Source organism: Canis lupus, chromosome 30 (assembly GCF_003254725.2).
Source record: "Canis lupus dingo isolate Sandy chromosome 30, ASM325472v2, whole genome shotgun sequence".
In the NCBI taxonomy this organism is placed as follows: domain Eukaryota; kingdom Metazoa; phylum Chordata; class Mammalia; order Carnivora; family Canidae; genus Canis; species Canis lupus.
Window position 1 is genome coordinate 17,845,269 of NC_064272.1, and position 26,586 is coordinate 17,871,854.

The 26,586-nt window shown below is 44.9% G+C and overlaps 2 protein-coding genes across 3 annotated transcripts in view; one reads left to right on the forward strand and one right to left on the reverse strand.

Moving 5' to 3' along the window:
* The window catches only part of LEO1 (LEO1 homolog, Paf1/RNA polymerase II complex component), a 36,626-nt gene extending 21,936 nt beyond the window's left edge, over positions 1-14,690 (reverse strand). For both annotated transcript variants that reach the window (XR_007407300.1, XM_025472777.3), the window contains exons 1-3: positions 14,430-14,690; positions 5,580-6,332; positions 3,258-3,362 (exon numbers count right to left, since the gene is read on the reverse strand). Coding sequence is in view for 1 of the 2 variants with exons in the window: in XM_025472777.3 (XP_025328562.1) it covers positions 3,258-3,362; positions 5,580-6,332; positions 14,430-14,487 (916 nt within the window). In the remaining variant the exon portion in view is untranslated. The remainder of the gene's footprint in view (positions 1-3,257; positions 3,363-5,579; positions 6,333-14,429) is intronic.
* Positions 14,691-14,712: 22 nt separating this feature from the next.
* Positions 14,713-17,577, forward strand: LOC112675532 (natural cytotoxicity triggering receptor 3 ligand 1-like). Its single transcript, XM_035708799.2, has one exon. The coding sequence runs from the start codon at positions 16,754-16,756 to the stop codon at positions 17,549-17,551; it is 798 nt and encodes a 265-aa protein (XP_035564692.2). The 5' UTR covers positions 14,713-16,753; the 3' UTR covers positions 17,552-17,577.
* The last annotated feature ends 9,009 nt before the right edge of the window (positions 17,578-26,586 follow it).

The following is a 26,586-nucleotide window of genomic DNA, read 5'->3' on the forward strand; positions in this document are numbered from 1 at the left end:
TCACCAGAGATGAAAAGGTAGAACACAGAGGGTTTTAGGGCAGTGAAACTACTCCAGAGGATCCTAGCTGTCATACCATAATGATGGACACTTGTGATTACACCTATGTCCAAACACACAGAATGTCAATACCAAAGTGAACCATAACAAACTATGGGCTTTGGATGATAATGATGTATTAATGTGGGTTCACCAATTCTATCAAATGTACCACTCTGGTGGAAGATGCTGATAATGAGGGAAATTATGCATGTGTGGAGGAAGGAGGTATACGGGAAATCTCTGCACCTTCCTCCCAATTTCATGGTGATCCTTAAACTGTTCTTAAAAAAAAAAAAAAAAAAAAAAAAAAAAGACACCTGGATGGCTCAGCAGTTGAGCATCTGCCTTCGGCCCAGGGCATGATCTTGGGCCCCACATCGGGCTCCCTGTATGGAGCCTGCTTCTTCCTCTGCCTGTGTCTCTGCCTCTGTGTCTTCCATGAATAAATAAATAAAATCTTGAAAGAAAAGAAAAGAAAAGAAAAGAAAAGAAAAGAAAAGAAAAGAAAAGAAAAGAAAAGAAAAGAAAAGAAAAGAAAAGAAAAAAGAAAAGAAAAGAAAGCCATAACAAAAAAAAAAAAAAGGCAGCAAGGAAGGTCAGGGTACTGAAAGTTATCTATATGATAAAATAAAAATGAAAACCGCACCCACAAACACTCTCATGTCCCCCCCTCTTTTTAAATTTATTTGAGAGAGGAGCACCTGGGTGGCTCAGTGGTTGAGCATCTGCCTTCAGCTCAGGTTGTGATCCAGGATCCTGGGATCAAGTCATACATCAGGCTCCCCTAGGGAGCCTGCTTCTCCCTCTGCCTATGTCCCTGACTCTCATGAATGAATAAATTTATTTGAGAGAGGGCGCACACATGCATGTGTGTATGCACAGTGTGGGGGGTGCTGGGGGAGGCAGAGGGAGAATCTCAAATGGCCTCCCCATTGAGCACAGAGCCTGATGATGGCTTGATCGTAGGACCCTGATGAGATCATGACCCGACCCAAAATCAAGAGTCAAGACGCTTAGCCAATTGAGCCACCCAGATGCCCCTCATGTCCCACTTGATTTATTTTTTCCTAGTTCTTATCACCACCTGACATACTACATATTTACTTCCTGTGTTATTGTCAATCTCTCTACCCTACCCTGACCCCACCAGAATGTGGGTTCTACACGGAAAAGGCCTTTATTTGTTTTGACCATTGCTATATTCCCAGTGTCCAGAAGAGTACTATTGCACAGTAGTAGATGCTTAATAAATAACTGAATAAAATCAAAGAATGAATATATCTAATTCTAATAATCCACAAAGATGGTTAGCATCATCCCCTTTTATACATCAGAAAATTAAAGTGTAGTAAGTAATTTGAAAAAACTCATACAGCTGGAAAGTAAAGCCGTAAAAACCTTAACTTGGATCATCTGATAGCTTTTCTTTTTTTTTTTTTTTTTTAAGATTTTATTTATTCATGGGAGACAGAGAGAGAGGCAGAGACACAGGCAGAGGAAGAAGCAGGCTCCATGCGGGGAGCCTGATGTGGGACTGATTCCAGGACTCCAGGATCACGCCCTGGGCGGAAGGTGGATGCTCAACCACTGAGCCAGCCACCCAGGGATCCCTGGGTCATCTGATTCCAAAGCCCAGGCACATAACTACTAGCTACCTTTAAGTAAATCCCAAAGCTTGCTCTTCTGCAGCTGTCTCCTTTTCTCTAGTTGACCCTCTAATTACTTGCTTTAGTTACAGTATTACTTATGATAATTTATATAAGCTATATAGCATTAAAGTCTAATTACCATTCAGCACAATGATGGTTGTGCATAAACAAACTATCAAAATTATATTTAAAGAAACGTTTAACATCCTTATTGTATAGCAATCTGCCATTTGAAACAGTCACACATAGGGGCACCTGGGTGGCTCAGTCAGTTAAGCATCTGACTTTGGCTCAGGTCATGATCCTGGGGTCCTGGGATTGAGCTCCACATCGGGCTCCCTGCTTAGTGGCGTGCCTGCTTCTCCGTCTCCCTCTGCCTCTCCCCACACCAGCTCATGCTCTCTAATGAATAAATTCTTTTTCAAAAAAAAAGTTCCAGGGGCACCTGGGTGGCTCTATGGTGGAGGGTCTGCCTTTGGCTCAGGTCATGATCCTGGAGTCCTGGGATCAGATCCCACATCAGGCTCCCCATAGGGAGCCTGCTTCTCTCTCAGCCTATGTCTCTGCTTCTCTCTGTGTCTCTTATGAATAAATACATGAAATCTTAAAAAAAAAAAAAAAAAAAAAAAAAAGTTCTCAGGCACCTGGGTGGCTCAGGTCATGATCCCAGGGTTCTGGGATGGAGCCCTGCTTCAGGCTCCCTGCTCAGTGGGGAGCCTGCTTCTCCCTCTCCTTCTGCCCCTCCCTACCCTGCTTGTGCTCTTCCTCTCACCCTCACTCTCTATCTCAAATCAGTAAAATCTGAAATAGTCACACATGGAGATGAATAAGTCAATCTTTTATCCTTACAACAAACCTCCTTACCTAACCCTGGGTTTTTATGAATTCTTCATCTAACGCACAGCTTGAAGAATCAAGTTCTTTATGTTATTAACTTGTTAAGGACTTGATGGTACACCTGGGTGGCTCAGCGGTTGAGCGTCTGCCTTTGATTCAGGGAGTGATCCCGGTGTCAAGGATCAAGTCCCACATTGGGCTCCCTCTGCCTGTGTCTCTGCCTCTCTCTGTGTGTTGCAAATAAACAAATAAAAAAATAAAATCTTAAAAAAAAAACACTTGTTCTTAAGGACTTAAGAACAAATTGTCCTGGAACTATCAGTATTCAAACCAAAGAACTGAAGGTTACCACCTCAACCAGAGACTTAGCCTCCTAATAACATATTCATCTCCCTATAAATGAAATGTGGTTGGGCGGGGGGGGGGGGCTCCTGGCTGGTTCCATTGGAAGAGGAGGAGACTCTTGATCTCAAGGTCATGAGTTCAGGGCCTGTATTGAGCATACAGTTTACATTAATAAAAAAAAAAAAAAAAAAAAAAGTCTCTTCTTCAACTGATTAAGCACAGTTTCTAATATGCATACAACTTCCCTGTGTACACCAAATATATCTACACTCTTTTTTGTGGGTTTTGCAGTCTGGGGTAAATGCCTAGAGTTGGCAGTGCACTACAGTGTAACGCAGAGAGACAAGTATATACATATGTATGTAAAAGAAGCAACTGGAATACCTTTTGGTACCTCGGTGTCACTATCTGCTTCTGAGTCAGAGGCAATTGCATTCTTGCGTTTCATTCGTAAAACTTCATCTTCACTATCACTGCCTCTTGCAGATTCTGTAAGAGTAGAATTTTAGGTTCTTCATAATCACAATCATTTCTTTGAATTCTGTGCTTTAAAAGGAACAGTGGGGATAAACCAATTGTGGTACAGCCTTATAATGGAAAACTACTCAGTAACAAGAAGGAACTATTGATACATGTAACAATTTGGATGAATCTCAAATGCCTTATGCTAAGTGAAAAAAATCTAAATGAAAGAATAAAGGCTACATACTAGATGATTCAATTTTTCTGATGACTTTCTCAAAAAAAACAAAACTGCAGTGATAAAAAGAGGTCAGTAGTTGTCAGGGGTGGAAAAAGGATGGGACTAAAAAAGGGATAGAACGAGGGAGTTTTTCAGGGTGACAGAACTGTTCTGTGGTGGTGGTTACACAAATCTATACATGAATTAACATTAATAGAACTGTATATACACATACAAACAGTGGTTAATTAAAACAAAGTAACATTGGTTTCTATAAGCAGAAAAACTTGATAGAATGAGAAAAGTAGTAAACTTATGACCTAATTTATATGACTCATTACAAAAAAAAGAAGTAAAAATATTGCCAAGGAAGAGATAAAGTTTATCTTTGAACAACATGGGGGCAGGGGCACAGAGTCCTCCCCTCATCCACTCACAGTCAAAAATCCATGTATGACTTTTCAAAAACAACTAATACTCTACTATTGGCTGGAACCTTCCCGATAACAAATAGTAGACAGATATTTTGTATGTTATATGTATTACATGCTGTAGTCTCACAATAAAGCTAGAAAAAATATTAAAATAGTAAGAGAAAATACATTTACAATAATATACTGTATTTAATGAAAAACCACGTAAGTGGACCTTGTGGTTCAGACCCATGTTGTTTAAGGGTCAACTGTATATCATTAGCTCTGGATGGTACAATTGTTCACCTAATTGTAAACTTCAAGAAAATCACTGTTGATGTAGGGAAGAGTTAAGCAGACTGACAAACTGTAAGATCCTCTACCATAACCCTATTCTTGTGTTAGTCTGCTAGTATTAGGTAATGCATGAGCTTTAATGATTCTGCTACTGGTAAAAATAACTCTATAAAGAACTGGTTACTGAATATTTATTGCAGCCCTGTAGTCCAGATCGATCTATATCCATCTCTTCAAAATTTTCTGGCCTCTTCTTGTAAATAATGCCAAAATGTGGTCTTGAGTGCTATCCTATGAGGTATGTATGACAGGATTAAAGACCTCCTCCCCCATATTTAAGCTAAAACAGGATCAACATGTAATTATAATCAATCACATATGGAAACGAAGCAATCCAAGAATTACTTGAGGAAGAATTCTAACCTAATCATTTTACAATATAATGAAACAAGACCTCTAAATTTAATATTCTATATGAAGAATGTGTTAACTTGAGAATAGTGTAAATGGCTATTATAAAAGGTGGTCAAGAAGCCAAAGTTTGGCTATGTGTTTTCTATAATCTCTAAGGAATAAATATTCTGACCAAAATATATCTCTCTAGGAAGATGCACGTATCAAGCTACGATAGTTCACTGAGATCATCCAGCCATGTTTTCACATTTTCTGGATGTTCTACTCTGCAGGCAACCTCCTGATACTATCATTTGGCATCTAATGTCGATTTTCCCCAAGGGCAAGGATACAATGGACAAGAGAGAAATAACCGATCCTCTTGAAACAATTTTCCATCTTGATTTTTATAAACTAGTTTGTAATGCATTTGATTAGTCTAAGTGAACTCCTTGGAGCCTAATTACGTCTGGATGATCAAATTTTGGGTCTCAAAAAACTGAGCTGGAACATATTTACACCTCAGTACAGCTACCCTATGGAGGTATTTCAAGAGCACCGCTTTTTCCCCCAAGCAAATCTATTCTCACCTGAGGCATGCTTCTCAGTTACCCACAGAAAAAGAACCAACTCTATTCATTATCTAGCTACTTAAGCACCATACATCTTTCCCTAAGGCTGTCCTTTTTTTTCTTCTTCTTCTTGACCTATCATCAATTAACAAATGAAAAAGGATAGAAATAATAAATGGATTAGGAAAAAATGTTTAAAGCAAAATGTATAATTAGAAAAGGCTGAAATTGAGGGACAGAAGAGAAAAACAGGGTACTAAATAAAAGTGGGAACATAGAATAAATGGGCCCCTGCTGCATCTGGGTGCTTGTACTAAACCATTCTGGTTCTCCTAAATGCATTCATTACCCGATTTATGATCCTGTTCCTCTTCATCATCTGAATGCCTGTGTTCTTCGTCTGAAGCCTGTGGCCTTTCATCATCAGAATTTTGCATTTTCTCCTCATCAGACATTTGCGGCCGTTCCTCATCATCAGAATTCTGTTTCTCATCATCATTATCAGAAGCTGCTGGCCGTTCATCATCAGAATTAGCCTTCTCTTCCTCAGACAGTTGTCTCTCATCATCTGAAAGCTGAGGCCTATCCTCATCATCCGTGTTCTGAATTTTCTCATCATCATCAGAATTCTGCAGCTTATCTTCATCAGATCCTTGTGCCCTCTCTTCATCATCAGAATTTTGTAACTTTTCATCATCTGACTGGTCACTTTTATCTTCTCTGTCCCATTTTTCATCATCTGAATGTGCTTTTTCAGAACCTTCTGCTTCTGAGTGATGGCTCCCTCCATCTGACCTATGACCTTCATCTTCATCATCATTATGGGCTTCTGATCCACTGTGCTGATCTACATCTGAGGGGTCATTATCTTCATGATCAGAACGCTCAGAAGCTTCTGATCTATTGTCTGATCTTTCAGAGTGATTATCACTCCCACTGTGATGTGAGGCTCCCTCATCCTCACTGTCATCTCCAAACAGTTCCTTATTACTTGGCTTTCCTGAATCACCCCTTTCATCTTGATCGCTTTCACTTCCAGAGGCATTACTGCCAGATGCAACATTGTCTTGATCAGAATCCGAGTCTGATCCAGAATCAGAATCTACGAGATCATACAAATACAGGGTGATGTCAGTGAAAATGACAGAGTAAAGAACACCAAAAGTCAATCGCAACATAAAGCAACAAAAACACATGTTAAAAACTGTCAGAATCAATTTTCTCTCTACTCAGGAAACTAATCAAAAGTTAGAACAACCAGGAGTATGCTTAACAAGAATAAACAGCTGAATCTCAATAAAACTTTGCAGTGTTTTAACTTGTTCCTCCACCCCAAATCTCAGCTCCCCAGCTCAATAAAGCCTTAAAGATAACCCAAATTCCTGGGGCACCTGGGTGGCTGAGTGGTTGAGCATCTGCCTTTGGCTCAAGTCATGATCCTGGGGTCCTGGGATCGAGTCCCACATCAGGCTCCCCACAGGGAGCTTGCTTCTCCCCCTATGTCTCTGCCTCTGTGTGTGTGTGTGTCTCTCATGAATAAATAAATAAAATCTTTAAAAAAAAAACAAAACCAAATTCCTGGTACATGGACCACTACTAGAGGGAGCAGAGGGACCTCATTCACAAAGAATCATGGTTGTTTGTTCTGATCTACCCGGTGGATCAAGAGAATAGCTCAAAGGTCTGATTTTAGCTCACTTAGGACTTCCTCAGTGCTGAAGCAATTACCCAAGAATGTCAAAAACATTTACAGGCAAACATATTAGTTGCCTCTGCCTTGGACAATGGATAGTAGTAGTCAGAGCAACTAAAAAGCTTGGGAGGAAAGGCTAGAGATTTACATACTAGGGGAGTAGGGGCTTTTAAAAGCTCTCACATATTACTAGAGATCTTGAACGCCACACACTTGCCCAAGGGTGTGGACATGCTCAGGAAAGAAGTGAGAGGGCACTAAGCTCTCACTTCCAGCTGACTTTCAGGCTCTGCACAAGCAAGAAATGAAGGCAAAAACAGGTGTAACTGTCCAGTTGAGTGTTTAAAGCATGTCCAGTACAGAGAGCCAATCAGCAAAGCCTGGGAGGGGTTTTTGTTTTGTTTTTTGCTTTTAGGCCTAGGCATTTTGGGAAAGTCCAATCACAAGCTGACCACTAAGTTAACAGGACAGATTTTAGTGGCCACAAAAAGACTGTGCACTTTACTGAATTAGTTCAAAAAAATCACTAAACAATAACTATTACAACAAACAACAACAAATTCTGAGGAGGGGAGAGAATGTGTTTTCCTGAGTTTCCACATTATAATACTCAAAATGGCCAGTTGTTAACAAAAAAATGTAAAGAAATGCAAAGAAACAAGGAAGTATGGACCATATATATGAAAAAAAGGCCAGAAACTGTCCTAAAGAATCCCAGACATTGAAAATGTCTTACCAAATAGAGAATATCAATAAAAAGACAGATATTTTTTTTAAAAGATATTATTTTAAAAGAGCCAAACAAATTCTGGAGCTGAAAAATACAATAAATGGAGTGAAATTTTCACTAAGGGAGCTAAATAGCAGATGTAAGCAAGAACAATCAGCAAACTTTTTTTTTTTTAAGTTTTATTTATTTATTCATGAGAGACACAGAGAGAGGGGCAGGGACATAGGCAGAGGGAGAAGCAGGTTTCTCCCTGCATTGGGGGAGCCAATGTGAGACTTGATCCCAGGACCCTGGGATCACACCCTGAGCTGAAGGCAGACACTCAACCACTTAAAAATAGGTCATTAAAGGGGATCCCTGGGTGGCTCAGCAGTTTGGCGTTTGCCTTTGGTCCAGGGCGAGATCCTGGAGTCCCGGGATTGAGTTCCGAATCGGGCTCTGGCATGGAGCCTGCTTCTCCCTCTGCCTGTGTCTCTGCCTCTCTATCATGAATGAATAAATAAAATCTTAAAAAAAAAAAAAAAGTCAATAAAGATCAAGTGAGGAACAGAAGAGAAAAAAATTAAGAAAAATGAATAAAATCTATAAAATTTGTGGGATATCATCAAGTGTACCAACATACACATAATGGGAGTCCCAGAAGAGAGAGGGCAGAAAGATTATTTGAAGAAATCATGGCCAAACACATACCAAATGTGATGAAAGGCATTCAAGAAAATCAGTGAATGCCAAATAAGATAAAGAGATCCACACCTACTCACATCATTATCAAAGTGTTAAAAAGAAAAAAAAAAAAAAAAGAATGCTGAAAGCATCAAGAGGAGCAACTTGTCCCATACAAGGAATCCTTGGTAACAATGATTTCTCATCAGAAACCATGGCATATTCAAAGCACTGAAAGAAAGACTGTCAACCAAGAATCCTATTCCCAGTAAAACTATACTTCAGAACAAAGTGTATGAGTGACATAAGAGGAAATAGGTAAATTAGACTTCTTCAAAAAGAAAATTCTCTATGCAACAAAAGACATTATCAAGAAAGTGAAAAAACAATAAAAAAAAATGGGGGGATATCTGCAAACCACATATCTGCTAAGTGTCTAATATCCAAAATATATAAAGAATATTTACAACTCAACAAAAAAGGCAACCAAATTAAAAAATGGACAATGACATTTCTCCAAAGTTATACATACAAATATTTGGCCAATGAACACATGAGAATTTGCTCCACCTCATTAGTCATTAGGAAATGCAAACTGAAACCACAATGAGATACCACTTGACACACATCAGAGATGGCTACATTAAGAAAAGAAGAAATGTAGAGGTGCCTCGGTGGCTCAGTCAGTTTAGGATCCAACTCTTAATCTCAACTCAGATATTGATCTCAGGGTTGGGAGTTCAAACCCCATGCTGAGCTTCACACTAGGCATGGAGCCTGGGGAGGGGAGGGGAGGGGAGGGGAGGGGAGGGGAGGGGAGGGGAGGGGAGGGGAGGGGAGGGGTTGGGAAGGGAAGGGAAGGGAAGGGAAGTTAACTATATGTTGGCAAGGATGTGAAAAAAATGAAACCATGAACATTGCTTGTAATACTGTAAAATGGTCCAGGCACTGTGGAAAATGGTTCGCTTACTTGTTCCTCAAAAAGTTAAATAATTACCATAGGACTCAGCAATTCCACCCCTATGTATATGCTCAAAAAAATTGAAAGCAGACACTCAAATACTTGTACACAAATATTCATAGCAGCACTATTCAAACAGTCAAAAGATGGAAATACTGTAAATGTACTAAGTGCCTCTGAATTGCTCACTTTAAAGCCGTTAATTTTATATGAATTTTACCTCAATAAAAACAAATTGGCAAAATTAAGACATTCCCCTATAAACAAGAGTTTGTTGCAAGTAAGCCTGCCTCCTAAAGGTAGCACTTCTAGTTGAAAAGATGACAGCAATTTGAATCCACATGAAGAAATAAAGAAGAGTAAAGGTAACTAAATAGGTAAGCATAAAAGTCAATATCAATGTACTTCTGGTAGCTCCTTTTTTGATGAGGTTTAAAACACAGTAACACAAAACAATAATCATAAAACCACATTACTGGGGAGACAATGTATAAAGATGTTAGTTTGTGGCAATGACAACATGAGGTAAGAGAGAATGAACTGTAGAAAAAACTGTTTATTACTAAAATTAAGTTGGTATTAATCCAAACTAGATTATAAATTAAAATGTTATTTGTAATCACCAGAGTAAATGCTAAGGAAAAAACCCTAAAAACTATACAAAAAAAAAATAAGAAATCAACAGTACACTAAATGAAAATCAGTCTTAAAAGACTGCAGTAATATAGAAATTGAAGAACAAAAAAAGATATGATATATAGAAAACAAAATGGCAGAAGTCCTTATCAGTAACCATTTGAAATGAATTAATTTCACCAATTAAAAGGCAAAAATTGGCATTTTAAATTGGATCATTTTAAAAATGATCCATCCATATCCTTTCTACAAGTCTCACTTCAGAACCACATACCCAAAGAGGGTGAAAGTGACAAAGATATTTCATGTAAATAATAACCAAAAGAGTGCTAAAGTGGTCATACTAATATTAGACAAAATAAATCTTAACACAAAATTGTTAGGACATTATGAAATGATAAACGTGTCAATGTGACATAAAGATATGTTATGCAGACACCTAAAAACAAAACTGACAGAACTGAAGGGAGAAACAGTCCAAAGATAATAGCTGGAAACTTCAATATCCCACTTACAATAAGAGCCAAAACTAGACAGAAGATCAATGAGGAAACAGAGGACTTAACACTATAAACCAACCAGACATAATAAAACACTCCACCACCACCAACAGAGTATACATTCTTCCCTCCAAGTGCCCATCGAACATTCTCCAGAATAGACCGTATGTTAGGACCCAAAACAAATCTCAGTAAACTTAAGAAAGTTGAAAACATATGAAGTATTTTTTCTGACCACGATGGAATGAAACTGAATTCAGTAACAAAGGCAAATCTGAAAAATGAACAAATATCCGGAAATTAAACAGTGCACTCAAGAGCTCAAAGAAAGCACAAGGGAAATTAGAAATATTTTCAGATAAATGAAAACACAGGATACCAAAAGGTAAGGGAAGTAGAGAAAGCAGTGCTGAAAGGGAAATCTTAACTGTAAACACCTACATTAAAAAAGAAAAGTCTCAGGGGAGCCTGGCTGGGTCAGTCCGTTGAGCTCTTAACTCTTGATCTCGGAGTTGTGGGTTCAAGCCCCGTGTTGAGTGTAGAGCTTAAAAAAAAAGAAAACTCTGAGACTGATAATCTAACCTTTCATTTTAAGGAGCTAGATAAAGGAAACTAAACCCAAAGCAAGCAGAAGGAAAGAAATAAAAATTAGAGTAGGAATCAATGAAATTGAGAATAGAAAAATAATCAATGAAACAAAAAATTTGTGCTTTGAAATAGTAACAAAATGGATAAACCTTAAGCAAGACAGACCAAGAAAAAGATGACTTAAATTACTGATAGTGGGAACATTAATACCAACCTTACAGAAACAAGGATTTAAAGAGAATACCATAAAAATTCTATGCCAGCATATTACATGATTTAGATAAAATGGATTAATTACTATAAACAGACTACCAAAACTGACACAAGACAAAACACAAAATCTGTATAGGGCTGTAACAAGTAGAGTTTGAATCAGTAATCAAAAAATTTCCAACAAACACGGGGCACCTGGCTGGCTCAATTGGTAAAGCATGTGACTCTTGATTTCAGGGCCCCAAGTTCAGGCCCCAGTTGTGTGTGAAGCCTACTTTAACAACAACAACAAAAAGAATAAATAAAGAAATGCCCAGACTGGATGGTTTCACTGGTGAATCCTATCAAATGTTTAAAGAATTAATGCCTATCCTTTTGAGTCTTCCGAAAACTTGAAAGGGAATACTTCCTAACTCATTCTATGAGGCCCACATTACGCTAATACCAAAGCCAAAAAAATGATGTCCCACACAAAGAAAAACTACAAGGGTGCCTGGGGGGTTTAGTGGATTAAGCATCTGCCTTCGGTTTAGGTCTTGATTCCAGAATCCTGGAATAGAGTTCCATATTGAGCTTCCTGCTCTGTGGGGAGCCTGCATCTCTCTCTGCCTCTGCCTCCCTCCCTCTCTCTCATAAATGAATAGATAAAATCTTAAAAAAAAAAAAAAAAACTATAAACCAATATACCTTTTGAATACAAATGCAAAAATACTAAACAAAATACTAGCAAACTGAACCTAGCAGTATATTAAAAGGATATACACTATGACCAAGTGGGAGTTATCCTAGGAAGGAAATGGTAGTTCAACATCAATGTGACCATACTAACAGACTAAAGAAAAGTGAGCATCTAGCATCTTTGAGCTCTTGAGTGCACTGTTTAAAGAAAAGTGAGCATCTAAAGTGATGCAAAAAAGGTATCCGACAAAATCCAACACCCTTTTGTGATAAAACTGCTCGACAAATTGGGAAGAGAAGGGAATTCCCTCAACCTGATAAAGGGCATCTACAAAAACCATAGCTAACACATGTAATTGTGATAGCACGGATGCTTTGCCCTAAGATCAGGAACAAGACTAGGATGTCCATTCTTACCACTTCTATTCAACATTGTACAGAAAGTTGTAGCTGGGGCAATTAGGCAAGAAAAAGAAAAGCACCCAAATTGGAAAGGAAGAGGTAAAACTATTTGTATTTGTAGATAACATGAGTTCATATGTAGAAAATACTAAAAAAAAAAAAAAGAAAAAAATGCACACACACAAAAACAATTAGAGCTAATACAGTCAGCAAGGTTACAAGATACAAGACTTGACACACAAAAAATCAGCTGTATTTCTATATGCTAGCAATGAACAATCCAAAAATGAAATAATGAAATTAAGGTAACAATTTCGCCTGCAATAGTATCCAAAAGAATAAAATACTTAGGAATAAATTTAACTGAGGTCCAAGACTTCTACAATTAAAGCTACACAACAGTGCTGAAATTAAAGACACCTGGGACAATTACATATAAAAGAAACACGTTGGACCTAGGTAAAGATTCTACCCATTACAGGGCAAGAGATTTGTCAGGTGTAGTTATTTTCCACAACTCCCTTAGTACGGGGAGATAATGAAATATGCTAGGCCTAACAGGCATTACTGTGTCACAGACCAACAGCAACCTTCAAAGCCAGATTTGGAAGTTAATTCTATAGCATCCCATTATCTAATGGTAACATGGAAGAAAGCAGCAACAGACTCAAACGAAAGTAAAACATGAAGCCCAGAGAAGCAACCATTTCCATGCATCACTTCCCCATACACCGAGTTTGCCATAGTTAAATAATGAAGGGTGCACTTCACTAAACCATTGCTTCTACCCGTCCAACTATCAAGTAGGTATTAAGCACCCACATAAGACGGTGGGATATGGGGGAGACCATCTTTTCATCATTCTATTCCCAACACCTAGCAAAGTAGCTGGAACAGGATATGAGGCTCAATAAATATTTATTGAATGAACAACTTCACGACAGTGAGCCATGGGATAGTGCACATGGAACTGCGCCTTGAAAGGCAAATGGGATACTGTCAAGTAAAAATGAGGGGGAAATGAAACAACAGTATACAAAACTTTATACTTCCAGGTTCATTCTGCCTAGAACCTCCTGGATACCCACCTCCATAGAGCCCTCACGTTAGGTTTCTATCTAAGGCTCCCCTTCACTATACCCTAAAAAACACGAATAAACTGGAGTTAGAGGAAAAAAGAATAACAACACTGCTATATTTAGATACATTACTTTGACGGGTGCAAGAATTTTGAACTTGATCTTGGGGCCCTTAACTCCCATTCCTCTATCTTTTCTTTTTATCTCTAAGATCTATTTACTTGACAGAGTGCGAGCGTGCGCGCACCGGAGGGAGAAGCGGTCTCCCCGCGGAGCAGGGAGCTCAACGCGGGGCTCGATCCCAAGACCCTGAGATCAGGAGCTGAGCCCAAGGCAGATGCTTAACCGAATGAGCCACCCAGGCGCCCCTCCCATTCATGTTTCAAATTCAAACTACAGTCCTTGTGCCAGAAGTACTTTCATGCATGCACTAATGAATTCTTTATTTCTCCTCTGCAAGCACTGATCCCATATGCTCTCCAATCTAATACCATACAGTCAAGAAACTGCAGTTTTTGCACAAGCTCTCAGAAGACACATTGTTTCCGGCGCGTAACGCCTAGGGAAAGCCCTAACCGCGTTATCCTGCCAGTCTTCCCCGGCCAGACATTTCAAACTCCGCATCAGGCCACACTCTGGGCTCAATCAAGCGGGTTTTCCGAGCCCCTCTGCAGATTCATCCGTGTCATCCCCCTGTTCCCGAGCACCTAAGGTCCATTCATTCGCGGGGAGCTCTCACTCTGCGCTGGCTTGTGCAAGCAGGACCGCAAGGTTCCTCCGCGGGCTGGGCAGGCTCGTCGGCGCCCCACACGCCCCGAGCCACCGCATGCTCCACGGACACCAAGAACCCCGAGGCTCCCGCTGTAAGCCGCTGTGTTCCCGCCAGCCGCGAGGCTGGCACCGCCGGGAGTGCAGGGGGCGCTGAGGAAGGAGGAAGCGGCGCCGCTCGCCCGCAGCGCCCAGGGGTTCGCAGACCCGGAACTGGACCGCCGTCGGGCTCCCACCGCAGAAACCCTACGCGCATCCCCCTCCGCCCCCAAGCCCAGCCGATCCCACCTTTACGCTCAGCATCGCTGTCGGCGTCGCTCCCGAAGAGGTCCTCCATATCCGCCATTGCCCCGCACGTCTGCCGCTGCCTCGGCCGGGGGCGGCTCCGCGACTCTCTTTACGGCAAGGAACCAACGAAACGCGACAGTGTCGCAAAGACTCATAAACGCTCCTTTCCTTCTGTGACCCGGTTTTCCTCTGCAGTGGGAACCTCTACGTGAACGCTGTTCTACGTCCGCTCAGGGGACAAATCCCGCCCTCTAGTCGGCATCCGTAACTATTTGCAAGGACTCTCGCCGAGGGCGGGGCGTCCCCGGTCGCGGTCGCGGTCGGCGGGGTGGGTGGTGCTTGAGCGCTCGGCTGAAGGGCCTCGGACCTAGTTAAACCTGCCACGAGTCGGGCCCGAAGTCCTTTGTTTCATGTTGACCAGCGATTCTCCAAAGGAGAGCTCCGAAGCGCTTTTCCTGTAGGTTGTGTCTCCTGCTCTTTACCGTATTAGTCATGAAAGCAATTAAATTCAAATATTAAGTTTAAATTCAAGGTGTTTTAAAGAGTAAGCAGGTTAACATAAATAGCATTTTAAAGTCGTAAATGACCATATTCCTTCCAAAACCAAAACATCAGAAGAGTGGAATCGTTTTATGATTTTGAAAATATCTTTAATGCCTGACTTTAAAGACGACAGCTTAATTGTCATAGCTGCTTCTACATTCAATCTACTGGAGAAATGTTTTGGTTGAAGCATGTGAAGAAAATCTGGCTTCATGCAGATAATGCGCGTAATTAAGGGGAGGGAGGATCTCAACCTCCTTGAGAGGGTCTTCTTCAGACCACCTTTTGACAACTGCAGCTTTAGAGCAGCGTATCAGATTTCCCATCTCAATTCAAGTACACGTTGAATGTGTAAGATGAAATAAATATTTCGCAAAACAACACTTCTTTACCACTAAGGTGCAGTCTGGGATTTATTATTCTTTTATTCTATTTCAGCTTTTGTTACGGTTTGGTTTTAAGGCTCGCAAGGGGTCTGCCCACTAAATTGCTTTTGTGATTTGCTAATGGATTGCAATCCGCAGCTAGAAAAACACTATTCAGAGAGTTCCATTGTGTTTATTTTGCTGGCAAAAAGTTTTAGTTTTGGTAGGAAAGGTAGGAAACCTCTTCGGGAGCGACATACAATATATAATTGTATGTTATAAAGCCAAACAGTAATTTTCATAATAGGGCAGTGCTAGGTAAACCTTGCCTCACAGAAGCTTAGAGAAATGAAGTAACTTGTTAAAGATTAGGTTTGTTTTTTTTTTTAAAGCTTATATTTTGGTTTTTAAAAAATGTACATCTTGTGTTAAATTATTATCTGATTAGTCTCATAAGGGTTTTGATGTTGGACCAGCCATAATGGATTTTTAGTTTGGAGATTAGGAGATACATTTTTGTTGCAAATAAAAGGGCCTGACGGGGTTCAAATGGGCAAGTGGTAGGACCTGGTGGTTGGACTGGCTGAGAGATGGGGGCGACCAAAATGGAGGACATCTCAAATTGGGTCAAGATGGCTGATATTCCCGCCAAAGCAGCCGTGACCACCACGTCATCTCCTGTAAGTCAAAACCTAGGGCGGGGGGTGGGGGTGAATGGGTGACGGGCACTGGGGGGGGCACTTGACGGGATGAGCACTGGGTGTTATTCTGTATGTTGGCAAATTGAACACCAATTAAAAATAAATTTATTATTAAAAAAAAGTTAAAAACAAAACCTAGGCTTTCCATCCGGGACCCCCCCACCCCCCCATCGTCTGGACTTTTCCCACCCCCAGCCTAAATTGGCAAGGGACCCACCTGGATCCAGACCCAGAACCGACAAGGCTTAAAAAAACCCGCACTCCCCAACCCCGGCGCGACTTCCCTGACTCTCCTCTCCCGAGTCGCCGGAACCTCATCCGAGGGTGCTGGCAATAAAGCTCATCCTACGGATCATTTCGCCTTGGGGTCTCCTTCATTCGACTAAAAAACCTTACATCTGGTGCCGAAACCCGGGAGGAGATCGAGCCCCCACCCCGGTGAGGAGGCTCCCTCCTCCCCATCCGGGCCCGGTACCGCTTCTCTGAGCGCCGTTCTCAAGCCTGCGGTGAGTGTCCGCAGCCCCAAGCCTCCTCCTGACGCGGCCGCGATTAGGGCAGGGCGTCCCCCTCCGGCTACCAGGTGGCCTCCGGAGCTCCAAAGAATCGGGAGACGTCCCCATTCTGTGGCAGGTACACCCCTCTCTCTGGTCTGCGGTCCAGCACACGGACGAAGGGACGCTCTCCTCCGTGGTCTGAACTGGTAGGCGAGGCGGCTATGGGAACTTCCCAGTCCAAAACTGATCCAAAAACGCCCTCGGGTTGCCTTCTGGCCGGTCTCAAGACCTTAGAGCTGGACCAGGACCTGCGCAGGCGGCGCCTCATACGCTACTGTATTGTCGCCTGGCCCCAATATCAGTTAGACAGCCCATCTCAATGGCCCCGCGAAGGCACCTTTGATTACCAGGTGCTTACGGATCTTGACAGCCTCTGCAGATGCCAAGGCAAATGGTCTGAGGTTCCCTACGTCCAGGCCTTTTGGACCCTACGTTCTCGCCCTTCACTATGCTCTCTCTGCTCTACATCTCAGGTTCTCCTTGCCCGATCTCCTCTGACCCTCCTGTCTACATCTCCCAAGGATCCCGACCCCTCTGCTCTCTCTCCCCTTTCCGAGCCTCCCGAAATCTTATCTAGCCCCCCAGTGAGGGCCCCTCTCCTACCTCCTCCTCCACCCTATCACTCTCCTGTCCCCCAGCCTCCCGTACCCCTCGTTCCTCAGCAAAACCCCGATCCAACCCCTATCTCGCTCACCCCTACCACACCTGAAACCCCCCAACTGAAGGCCGCAGCAGAACCCACCCCTCAAGAGGACCCCCTTCCATCCCCTCCTATCTCCACTCGCACCGGGTCTCATAAGCCCTCTCCAGACTCAGTCTGCCCCCTCCAGAGGTCGCAGGGGCAGAAGGGGTTGTCCGGTCCACGCACCTTTCTCCTTCCAAGACCTTTCCCAAATAGTGAAGCGTCTGGGTTCCTTCTCCGCCAACCCAGACAACTTTATCAGAGTTCCGATACCTAGCTCAGGCCTACGACCTTACCTGGCACGACCTCCACGTTGTCCAAACCACCCGCTCACTACTGAAGAGAGGGAACGCATTCAGGCTGCGGCCCGAGAACATGGTGATCAGGTCCGCCTCTGACGCCGCCACGCCCGCTGGCACTCAGGCGGTCCCAGCTGGAGAGCCCGGGTGGGACTATCAGAATGGCCAAGCTGGCGCCGGCATCGGGACCACATGGTCCAGCGTCTCACTGCCGGCATGCGGGCAGCCTCCAACAAGGCGGTCAATTATGACAAAAATCAGAGAAATTATCCAGACCCTTGACAAGAACCCGGCCGTGTTCCTCAGCCGGTTAACCGAGGCACTAACTCAGTACACTCACCTCGATCCGGCTTCACCGGCAGGGGCGACCGTCCTGGCTACCCATCTTATCTCCCAAAGGCGCCGGACATTCGAAAGAAACTAAAAAGGCCGAGGAGGGACCCCAGACGCCCATCTCTGACCTAGTGAAAATGGCCTTAAAAGTCTTTAACTCGGGGATCCCTGGGTGGCGCAGCGGTTTGGCGCCTGCCTTTGGCCCAGGGCGTGATCCTGGAGACCCGGGATCGAATCCCATATCAGGCTCCGGATGCATGGAGCCTGCTTCTCCCTCTGCCTGTGTCTCTGCCTCTCTCTCTCTGACTATCATAAGTAAATAAATAAAAATTAAAAAAAAAAAAAAAAAGTCTTTAACTCGGGCAGCCCAGGTGGCTCAGCGGTTTAACGCCGCCTTCAGCCCAGGGCGTGATCCTGGAGACCCGGGATCGAGTCCCATGTCGGGCTCCCTGCATGGAGCCTGCTTCTCCCTCTGCCTGTGTCTCTGCCTCTCTCTCTCTGACTATCATAAGTAAATAAATAAAAATTAAAAAAAAAAAAAAAAAAGTCTTTAACTCGGGCAGCCCAGGTGGCTCAGCGGTCCAGGTGGCTCAGCGGTTTAACGCCGCCTTCAGCCCAGGGCGTGATCCTGGAGACCCGGGATCGAGTCCCATGTCGGGCTCCCTGCATGGAGCCTGCTTCTCCCTCTGCCTGTGTTTCTGCCTCTCTCTCTCTCTGTGTGTGTGTCTCTCATTAATAAATAAATATAATCTTAAAAAATAAAAGTCTTTAACTCCTGAGAGGAGGCGGCCGAACTTAAACGACAGGCCAGGCTCCAGCAAAAGGTTCAGTTGCAGACCCAGGCCCTGGTGGCAGCCCTGCGGCCGGCCGGCTCCGGGAGCCAGCAAAAAGCAGGAACTAACCGTATCCCTCTGGGGCCTGCTTCAAATGCGGGGCCGAGGGACACTGGGCTCGTCAGTGTCCTAATCCAAAGGACCCTACCCGACCGTGCACTCAGTGCCGACTGATGGGACACTGGAAATCAGACTGCCCAAGCCTCAGGGGATCCTTGGCGCCTCAACGCGGGGGAAACTCTGAGATGGTGAGTCCTGCCCTCCAGTTGCTTGGATTGGAGGACGACCGACAGAGCCCAGACTCGACACCCCTCTCACCCAGGCCGAGCCCAGGGTGATACTCCAGGTAGCGGGGAAGTCCACCTCCTTTCTGCTGGACACGGGGGCTACCTATTCAGTTCCGCCATCCTACTTGGGACCAACCCAACCCTCACCGTCACTGTTATGGAGATTGATGGGACCTCCTCGTCACCCAGGGTAACTCCTCCCCTTACTGCAGCCTGGAGAGGTTTCCCTTCTCACACTCCTTAGTCATTCCCTCCTGTCTGGTGCCCCTACTAGGAAGGGACATCCTCCACAAACTGCAAACTACCATCTGCCTCTCACCTTCTCCCTTGACCTCAGAATGTCTCGTTTTACCCCTACTCTCTACCTCGCCGTCCCCACCCCCGGTGTGCCTCCCCTCGGTAGACCCAAAAGTATGGGACACCTCTAAGCCAGTCATCGCATCCCATCATGCCCCCGTAAAAATACAGCTGAAGGACAACTCCCAGTTCCCCTCCTGGGGGCAGTTTCCCATCCCCCTGGCCCACCGGCAGGGCCTTAAACCGATCATCGACCGCCTAAAACGGCAGGGACTCCTCATTCCTATTAACTCCCCCTGTAACACCCCTATCTTGCCTGTTTGCAAACCTACCAACTGGTTCAGGACCTGCAACTTGTTAACGAAGCCGTGATCCCGCTCCACCCAGTTGTCCCTAATCCCTACACCCTACTATCTCACATCCCACCCAAGACCTCTCACTTCACGGTGCTGGAGGATGCCTTCTTTACCATTCCTCTGCATCTCGACTCCTACTATCTCTTCGCCTTCACCTGGGAGGACCCCGACACGCATGCCTCGGGGGATTCCGGACAGTCCCCATATTTTTAATCCCCATACTCCAATATGTGGACAATCTTCTCCTCTGTAGCCCATCCCTTTCCCTATCCCAAGAAGATACTGCCACCTTACTCAACTTCCTAGGAACTAAGGGATACCAGGTCACCCCCTCTAAAGGTCAGCTGTGTACCCCCTCGGTCACCTACATGGGGATTTCCTTAACCCCTACTAACAAATCCCTCACTGGAGACTGCATCCTTCTCCTCTGGGAACTCCAGCCTCCCCAGAACGTGGAGGAAATTTTTTCCTTTCTGGGACTAGTGGGCTTCTTTAGACACTGGATCCCTAATTTTGTCATCCTAGCCCAACCCCTATACCAGGCAGCAAACGAAACCCCCCAAGGACCCCAAACCAATTCCCACCTCCATCCGGCGTCTATTTTCTAAGCTGCAGGACTGTCTCACCATTGGACCAGTCTTGGCACTACCCAACCCCTCTAAGCCCTTTCACCTCTTTACTGATGAATGCTCTGGCTCAGCAACCGGCCTTCTAGCATAACCGGTTGGACCCATCTACAGAGCCCTAGCCTGTCAAAGCAATTGGACACCACTGCTCAGGGATGGCAGCCATGCCTCAGAGCACTGGCAGCAGCCTCCTCTCTTACTAAGGAGGCCCTTAAGCTCACCCTGGGAAGGTCTCTCACAGTCTACTCTCCCCATCGACTCTCAGATCTGGTTAGTCACCAATCCCTGGCTCAACTCACCCCTTCACGCCTCCAGCTGTATCATCTACTATTTATCAAAAATCCTCTGGTCTCTCTCTCTCCCCTTGTCCTCACCTAAACCCAACGACCCTGCTGCCAACACCCTCGTCCACCCCTGAGCCCTCTCATTCCTACCCACAACTCCTAGAAGAGCTAATCCCCTCCCTCCCAGGACTCTGATCAGCTGCTTCTAGTCCTGACCGTGTCCTTTTTGTGAACGGGAGCTCCCTCCCCACCCCAGACGGCCAGAGGCGTGCAGCTTATGCAGTGGTCACCTCAGATGCAGTGGTAGAGACGGCCCCCCCTCCCCATTGGGACTGCCTCCCAAAAGGCCGAACTAATAGCTCTACCCGGGCCCTCCACCTGTCAAAGGGACAGCGGGTCACAATTTACACAGACTCTAAATACGCCTACCTCATCACACACACACACACACACACACATACACACACACACACTCCATCCTCTGGCAGGAGCAAGGGTTTCTGACCACCAAGGGAACTCCCATAGTCAATGGACCATTTATCACCAAATTACTTGAGGCCCTCGACCTCTCTGCTGAGGTTGCGGGGGTCCACTGCCGCGGACACCCGGCCTCCAGGGACCCTATCTCTCTGGGAAACAATAAGGCTGATTCAGTGGCCAGGCAGACGGCTCTAAATACCTCCTTGGCCCCGATTCTCTTCCTCAACACCCCTCACAGCCCATCATACTCTGATAAAAAAAAAATACAAACCCTCCAAAGTTTAGAAGGAAAGTCGGGAGAGAAGGGGTGGATCTATATTCAAGATAAAATTGCCCTACCGGAAGGCCTGGCCCACACCCTGATAACTGACATCCATCCTCCGTATTGGCCCAGAGGCTCTCCACCAGTTCCTACCACCCCTCTTTCATCACCTCTCCCTCTCCAAAGTGATAGAGGCAGTACATAGAGCCTGCAAAACCGGTGTGGCTGTTAATGCTCAAGGCAGGATCTGTAGGCCAGGACCCAACCATCAGCTTGGTAGACACCAGCCTGGGGAAGACTGGCAACTGGACTTCACCCAAATGCCCCGTCACAAGTCCTTCCAGTACTTACTAACCATAGTGGATACGTTCACAGGGTGGATTGAGGCATATCCCACAGCCCAAGAGACAGCGGATGTCGTGGCCACGGTCCTCATCGAACACATCATCCCAAGATTTGGACTGCCTCGAACCCTGCAGTCGGATAACGGACCTGCCTTCATTTCCAGCGTGACTCAACCAGGTTGTGGAAATTCTTAATATCACCTGGAAGCTCCACATCCCATACCATCCCCAATCGTCAGGGTAAGGTAGAAAGGGCCAACGGGTTACTCAAGGACCAACTCACCAAACTTACTTTAGAAACCTGTCTCTCGTGGCCCACCTTACTGCACCTCACCCTCACTCGACTCAGGGCAACTCCTCAGGGGCCCTAGGGATTAAGTCTGTTCAAACTCCTGCATGGCCGACCATATCTCCTAACCCACAAACTTCCAGGCTCCCCAACCAACCCCTTCTTTCTTACTTACCTAACTATTCTGCGAGCCCTCTCAAGAGCCCATGCTGACGCGATCATACCTGCTCCAGACGACCATGACGAGAGGGAGGTCCCTGTTCAAACCCTGTTCCCTGGAGACCAGGTCCTCCTCAGGGACCTGCGGCCAGGATCCCTGCAGCCACGGTGGTCAGGACTGCATACAGTCATCCTCACCACCCCAGCTGCAGCAAAATTGCTGGGACATCAGCCCTGGGTACATATTAACAACCTTAAATGAGTACCAACCTCGGACGAGTGGACCTCCCAAATGGTGGGCCCAACCCAACTGCGGCTGGTACGTACTCCTAATCCTGACCCTTCTACCCACCCTGACTGAAGCAGCTGATTGTAGCCAATGCATGCGCGGCATAGGAAAGGACTGCTATTTGCTATTCCCAATCCTATACTTTCATGCCCCAGGACTGTTATCAGGGAAAAACTCCAACCACATGCACTTCCTCCCATGCCCCGGGAAAAACTTTCTGGACCTCAGAACTTAATACAAAGTAAAAAAGTCCCTCTGCACGCAGTACCCCAAAACTGGGACAGTCTGTTGGACCTATTTGGCCCAGATGGGACTCTCCGAAGGGGGAGGGGTCCAGGACCAGGCTAAACACAATCAAACCAAGCGGATGATCCAGGCCGTGTATACCCAATTGCAGGCTCAAGCTATCCCCACCTACAAGGGAATCAACCTCAATAATTTACAGAGATCTTCCCCCACTGACCAACTAACAATGACCCTCCTTAACTCCAGTTATAACCTGTGGCGGAACCCATCTCAGGACCGCGACTGCTGGATCTGCTTCCCTTTCTTTTTTTTTTTTTTTTTTTTAATTTTTATTTATTTGTGATAGTCACACAGAGAGCGAGGCAGAGAAACAGGCAGAGGGAGAAGCAGGCTCCATGCACCGGGAGCCCGATGTGGGATTCGATCCCGGGTCTCCAGGATCGCGCCCTGGGCCAAAGGCAGGCGCCAAACTGCTGCGCTGGGGGATCCCCTGCTCCCCTTTCTCTACCAGGGATCCCCTGCTTCCCTTTCTCTACCATTTCCAGTATCATCGGGATCCCCATTCCGACAACGTGACCCCTACCCAACACCACCATTACTAACCAGACGGTCCACACAGGGGCCATAGGAAGACCCATACACACGTATTCTTAACCTTTCCTCAACTCTGGACATCCTCACCATCAACTCCTCCACCGCTACCTTCTCTCTCCCCTACTGCACCCCTCCTGGGGTATTTCTTTCATGCCCTGGAGGAATCTACCGATGCTTAACCGCCAATGACTCCCTAGACCGCATCTTCATCTTACTGTCTGCTTCCACTACCATCTATTCCCACTCTCACCTCATGTCTTATTCCCTACACACCGAAACAGACGGGCAGCCTTCACTCCCTTACTTACTGGGGCGGGCCTGACCACAGGTGTTGCCACCGGAGCGGCAGGCCTTGGAACCTCAATAAACTTTTATTACAAGCTTTCCCAGGCACTTAATGATGACATGGAGCGGATCGCCGATTCCCTTAGCGCCCTGCAGACGCAGATTACCAGCCTTGCAGCCGTCGCCCTGCAGAACAGGCGAGCCTTAGACCTCCTAACAGCAAAAAAAGGGGGCACTTGCCTCTACCTAAATGAAGAATGCTGCTATTATGTTAACCAGTCGGGCATAGTCATCTCCAAAATTCGCGAACTCAGAGACCGGATACAATCCAGACGCCAGGATTCCCACCTGTGGAGTCCAGACACCCCCCCCGCCCCACAAACACACACTTGGGTAACTTGGCTCCTCCCCTAGCGGGATCCCTGTGCTTAATCCTGTTCCTAAACCTCGGTTGCTCCCTGCCTTGGTAGGTATCTACAGGAACGCCTTCGAGAGATGGCGCGAGTTTCAGTGAATCAACTCCTCCTACCCCTGCTCTCGCCTGCCCACCTCCAACTGCCCCTATCACGACGCCCAACTGTCAGCAGGAAGTAGCCAGAATACAGTCGACACCCCACACACCATTATATTAAAAAAAAAAAAGGTCGGAATGTTGGGCTGGCCGAGAGACAGGAGCACCCAAGATGGCCGACATCTCAAATTGGGTCAAGATGGCTGATCTTCCGGCCAAAGCCCCCGTGACCACCACGTCCTCTCCAGTAAATCGAAACCTAGATGAGAAACCGAAACTTTCCATCCGGGACCACTCCCCATCGCCTGGACTTTTCCCACCCCCAGCCTAAATTGGCAAGGGACCCACCTGGATCCAGACCCAGAACCGACAAGGCTTTAAAAAAAAAACCCCACACACCCCCAACCCGGGCGCGACTTCCCTGACTCTCCTCTCCCGAGTCGCTGGAACCTCGCCCGAGGGTGCTGGCAATAAAGCTCATCCTACGGATCATTTTGCCTTGGGGTCTCCTTCATTCGCCTAAAAAACCTTACACTGGAATGTTATCAATCCTAGAGCTGTTGTGTATAAAGTGGAAAATGGAAGACTTGGTAGATGGGATCACTTTAAAACTTCTGGAAATAGTGGAAAAATAAGCATTCTATTTGTGATTCAGTTTCATTCAGAATACTCTTTGAAAAGTGCACTAAATCTCAACAAATTGAATTATAATGAGGTGTTACTGCATCACTGTGCCTATATTCATGACTAACAGAATTTGTATTTATTTCATATGAATAGTGCAAAGCAAAGAACTCACAATTCTTTAAATTTTGTTTTTGTTATACTTTATGCTGATCATTGTTCTATTCACTTTCTTCATACAGACTTCAGTACATTCAGTTAGATTTCAGCTAAATCAGTCACAATCATATATGTATGATATGATATATGTATGTACCACTTGCCTGAGGCTACACTCAGGTCATTTTCATTGTTGAGTGTTGTTTTTTTTTTAAAGAAACATTTAAGATTTTATTTATTCATGAGAGACCCAGAGAGAGAGAGAGAGAGAGAGAGAGAAGCAGAGACATAGGCAGAGGGAGAAGCAGGCTCTCCACAGGGAGCCTGAATGCAGGACTGGATCCTGGTACTCTGGGATCGCACCCTGAGCTGAAGGCAGATGCGCAACCACTAAGCCACTCAGGTGTCCCTGTGTTTGATTAATTTAAATTTGGTTGTTAAGATTATACCTTGATTTGCCCCCGGGGATGGCAAATTTCATCTATTAGATGAGCAATTAAACAACTGAAAGCAGCTTTCCCTTGTTTCCAGAATTTTAAAAGATTATCTCTTTTTCCCGGTTTTCTGCCTTCATAAGGTCACATTCTCAGAACTGTGACCTTTGAGACACCACAATATCCCCAAAGAACAGAGATTCAATCAACAGGTTGATTACATAACACAACACAATTATTGTATCATTTCATTACATTCTTAACAAGGTGACAAGAATACCTTTGAGATATATAAAGTATATGCTCACACCAAGTTGCAAAACAGTATGACATCTTAAAGACTTAGAGGGAAAACAACAGCATGATTAAACAATACATTGGTTGAAATTTCACTCCATTTCTGGTGAACTGTTGCTCCACAGGAGGATCATGTGACTTTTTTCTGAGTACTGTGGAAGGAGCTAGCCTTTAAAAGGGACAGGTTGGGGATGCCTGGGTGGCTCAGCAGTTAAGCACCTGCCCCTGGCTCGGCGTGATCTGCAGTCTCGGGATCGAGTCCCACATCAGGTCTGGAACCTGCTTCTCCCTCTGCCTACGTCTCTGCCTTTCTTTTTCTGTGTCTTTCATGAATAAATAAATAAAATCTAAAAAATAAAAGGGACAGGTTGATCTGAACTAGAGAGGAAGAGAGAAGTCCTACACTTTCTGTCTATAGCAGTAAATCAACAATGGGGCAGCTTATTTCTTGGAAGATGGAGAGCATTCACTCACAATCTGTCTTAATTAGATTTTTTACTGAATTGGGGCCCTGCAATCGGTACTATAAGGATATAAAAATAATAGCAAATATGGGATATGTATATGAGTTTGAGGGAAATAAAACATAGTCTAAAACATCTGAAGCATTTAAGTTTTAGAAGTAAATTATAGGGGCACCTGGGTGGCTCAGTAACTGAGCATTGCCTTTGGCTCAGTTTGTGACCTGGGGTCCTGGGATTGAGTCCTGCATCAGGCTCCCTGCAAGAAGCCTGCTTCTCCCTCTGCCTCTCTCTCTGTGTCTCTCATGAATAAATAAATAAAATCTTTTTAAAAGGTAAATTATAAGCTATGCACAGGTTGGGGCATCTAGTGGTGCAGCCAATTGAGCATCAGATTCATGGTTTCAGCTCAGGTTGTGACCTCAGGGTCATGGGATCTAGCCTCAAGTCAAGCTCCTCGATCAGTGCAGAGTCCACTTGAGATTCTCTCTCCCCTTCCCTCTGCCTCTCCCACTCATGGGTGTGTGCATGTGTGCTCTTTCATTCTCTCTCTCTCAAATCTT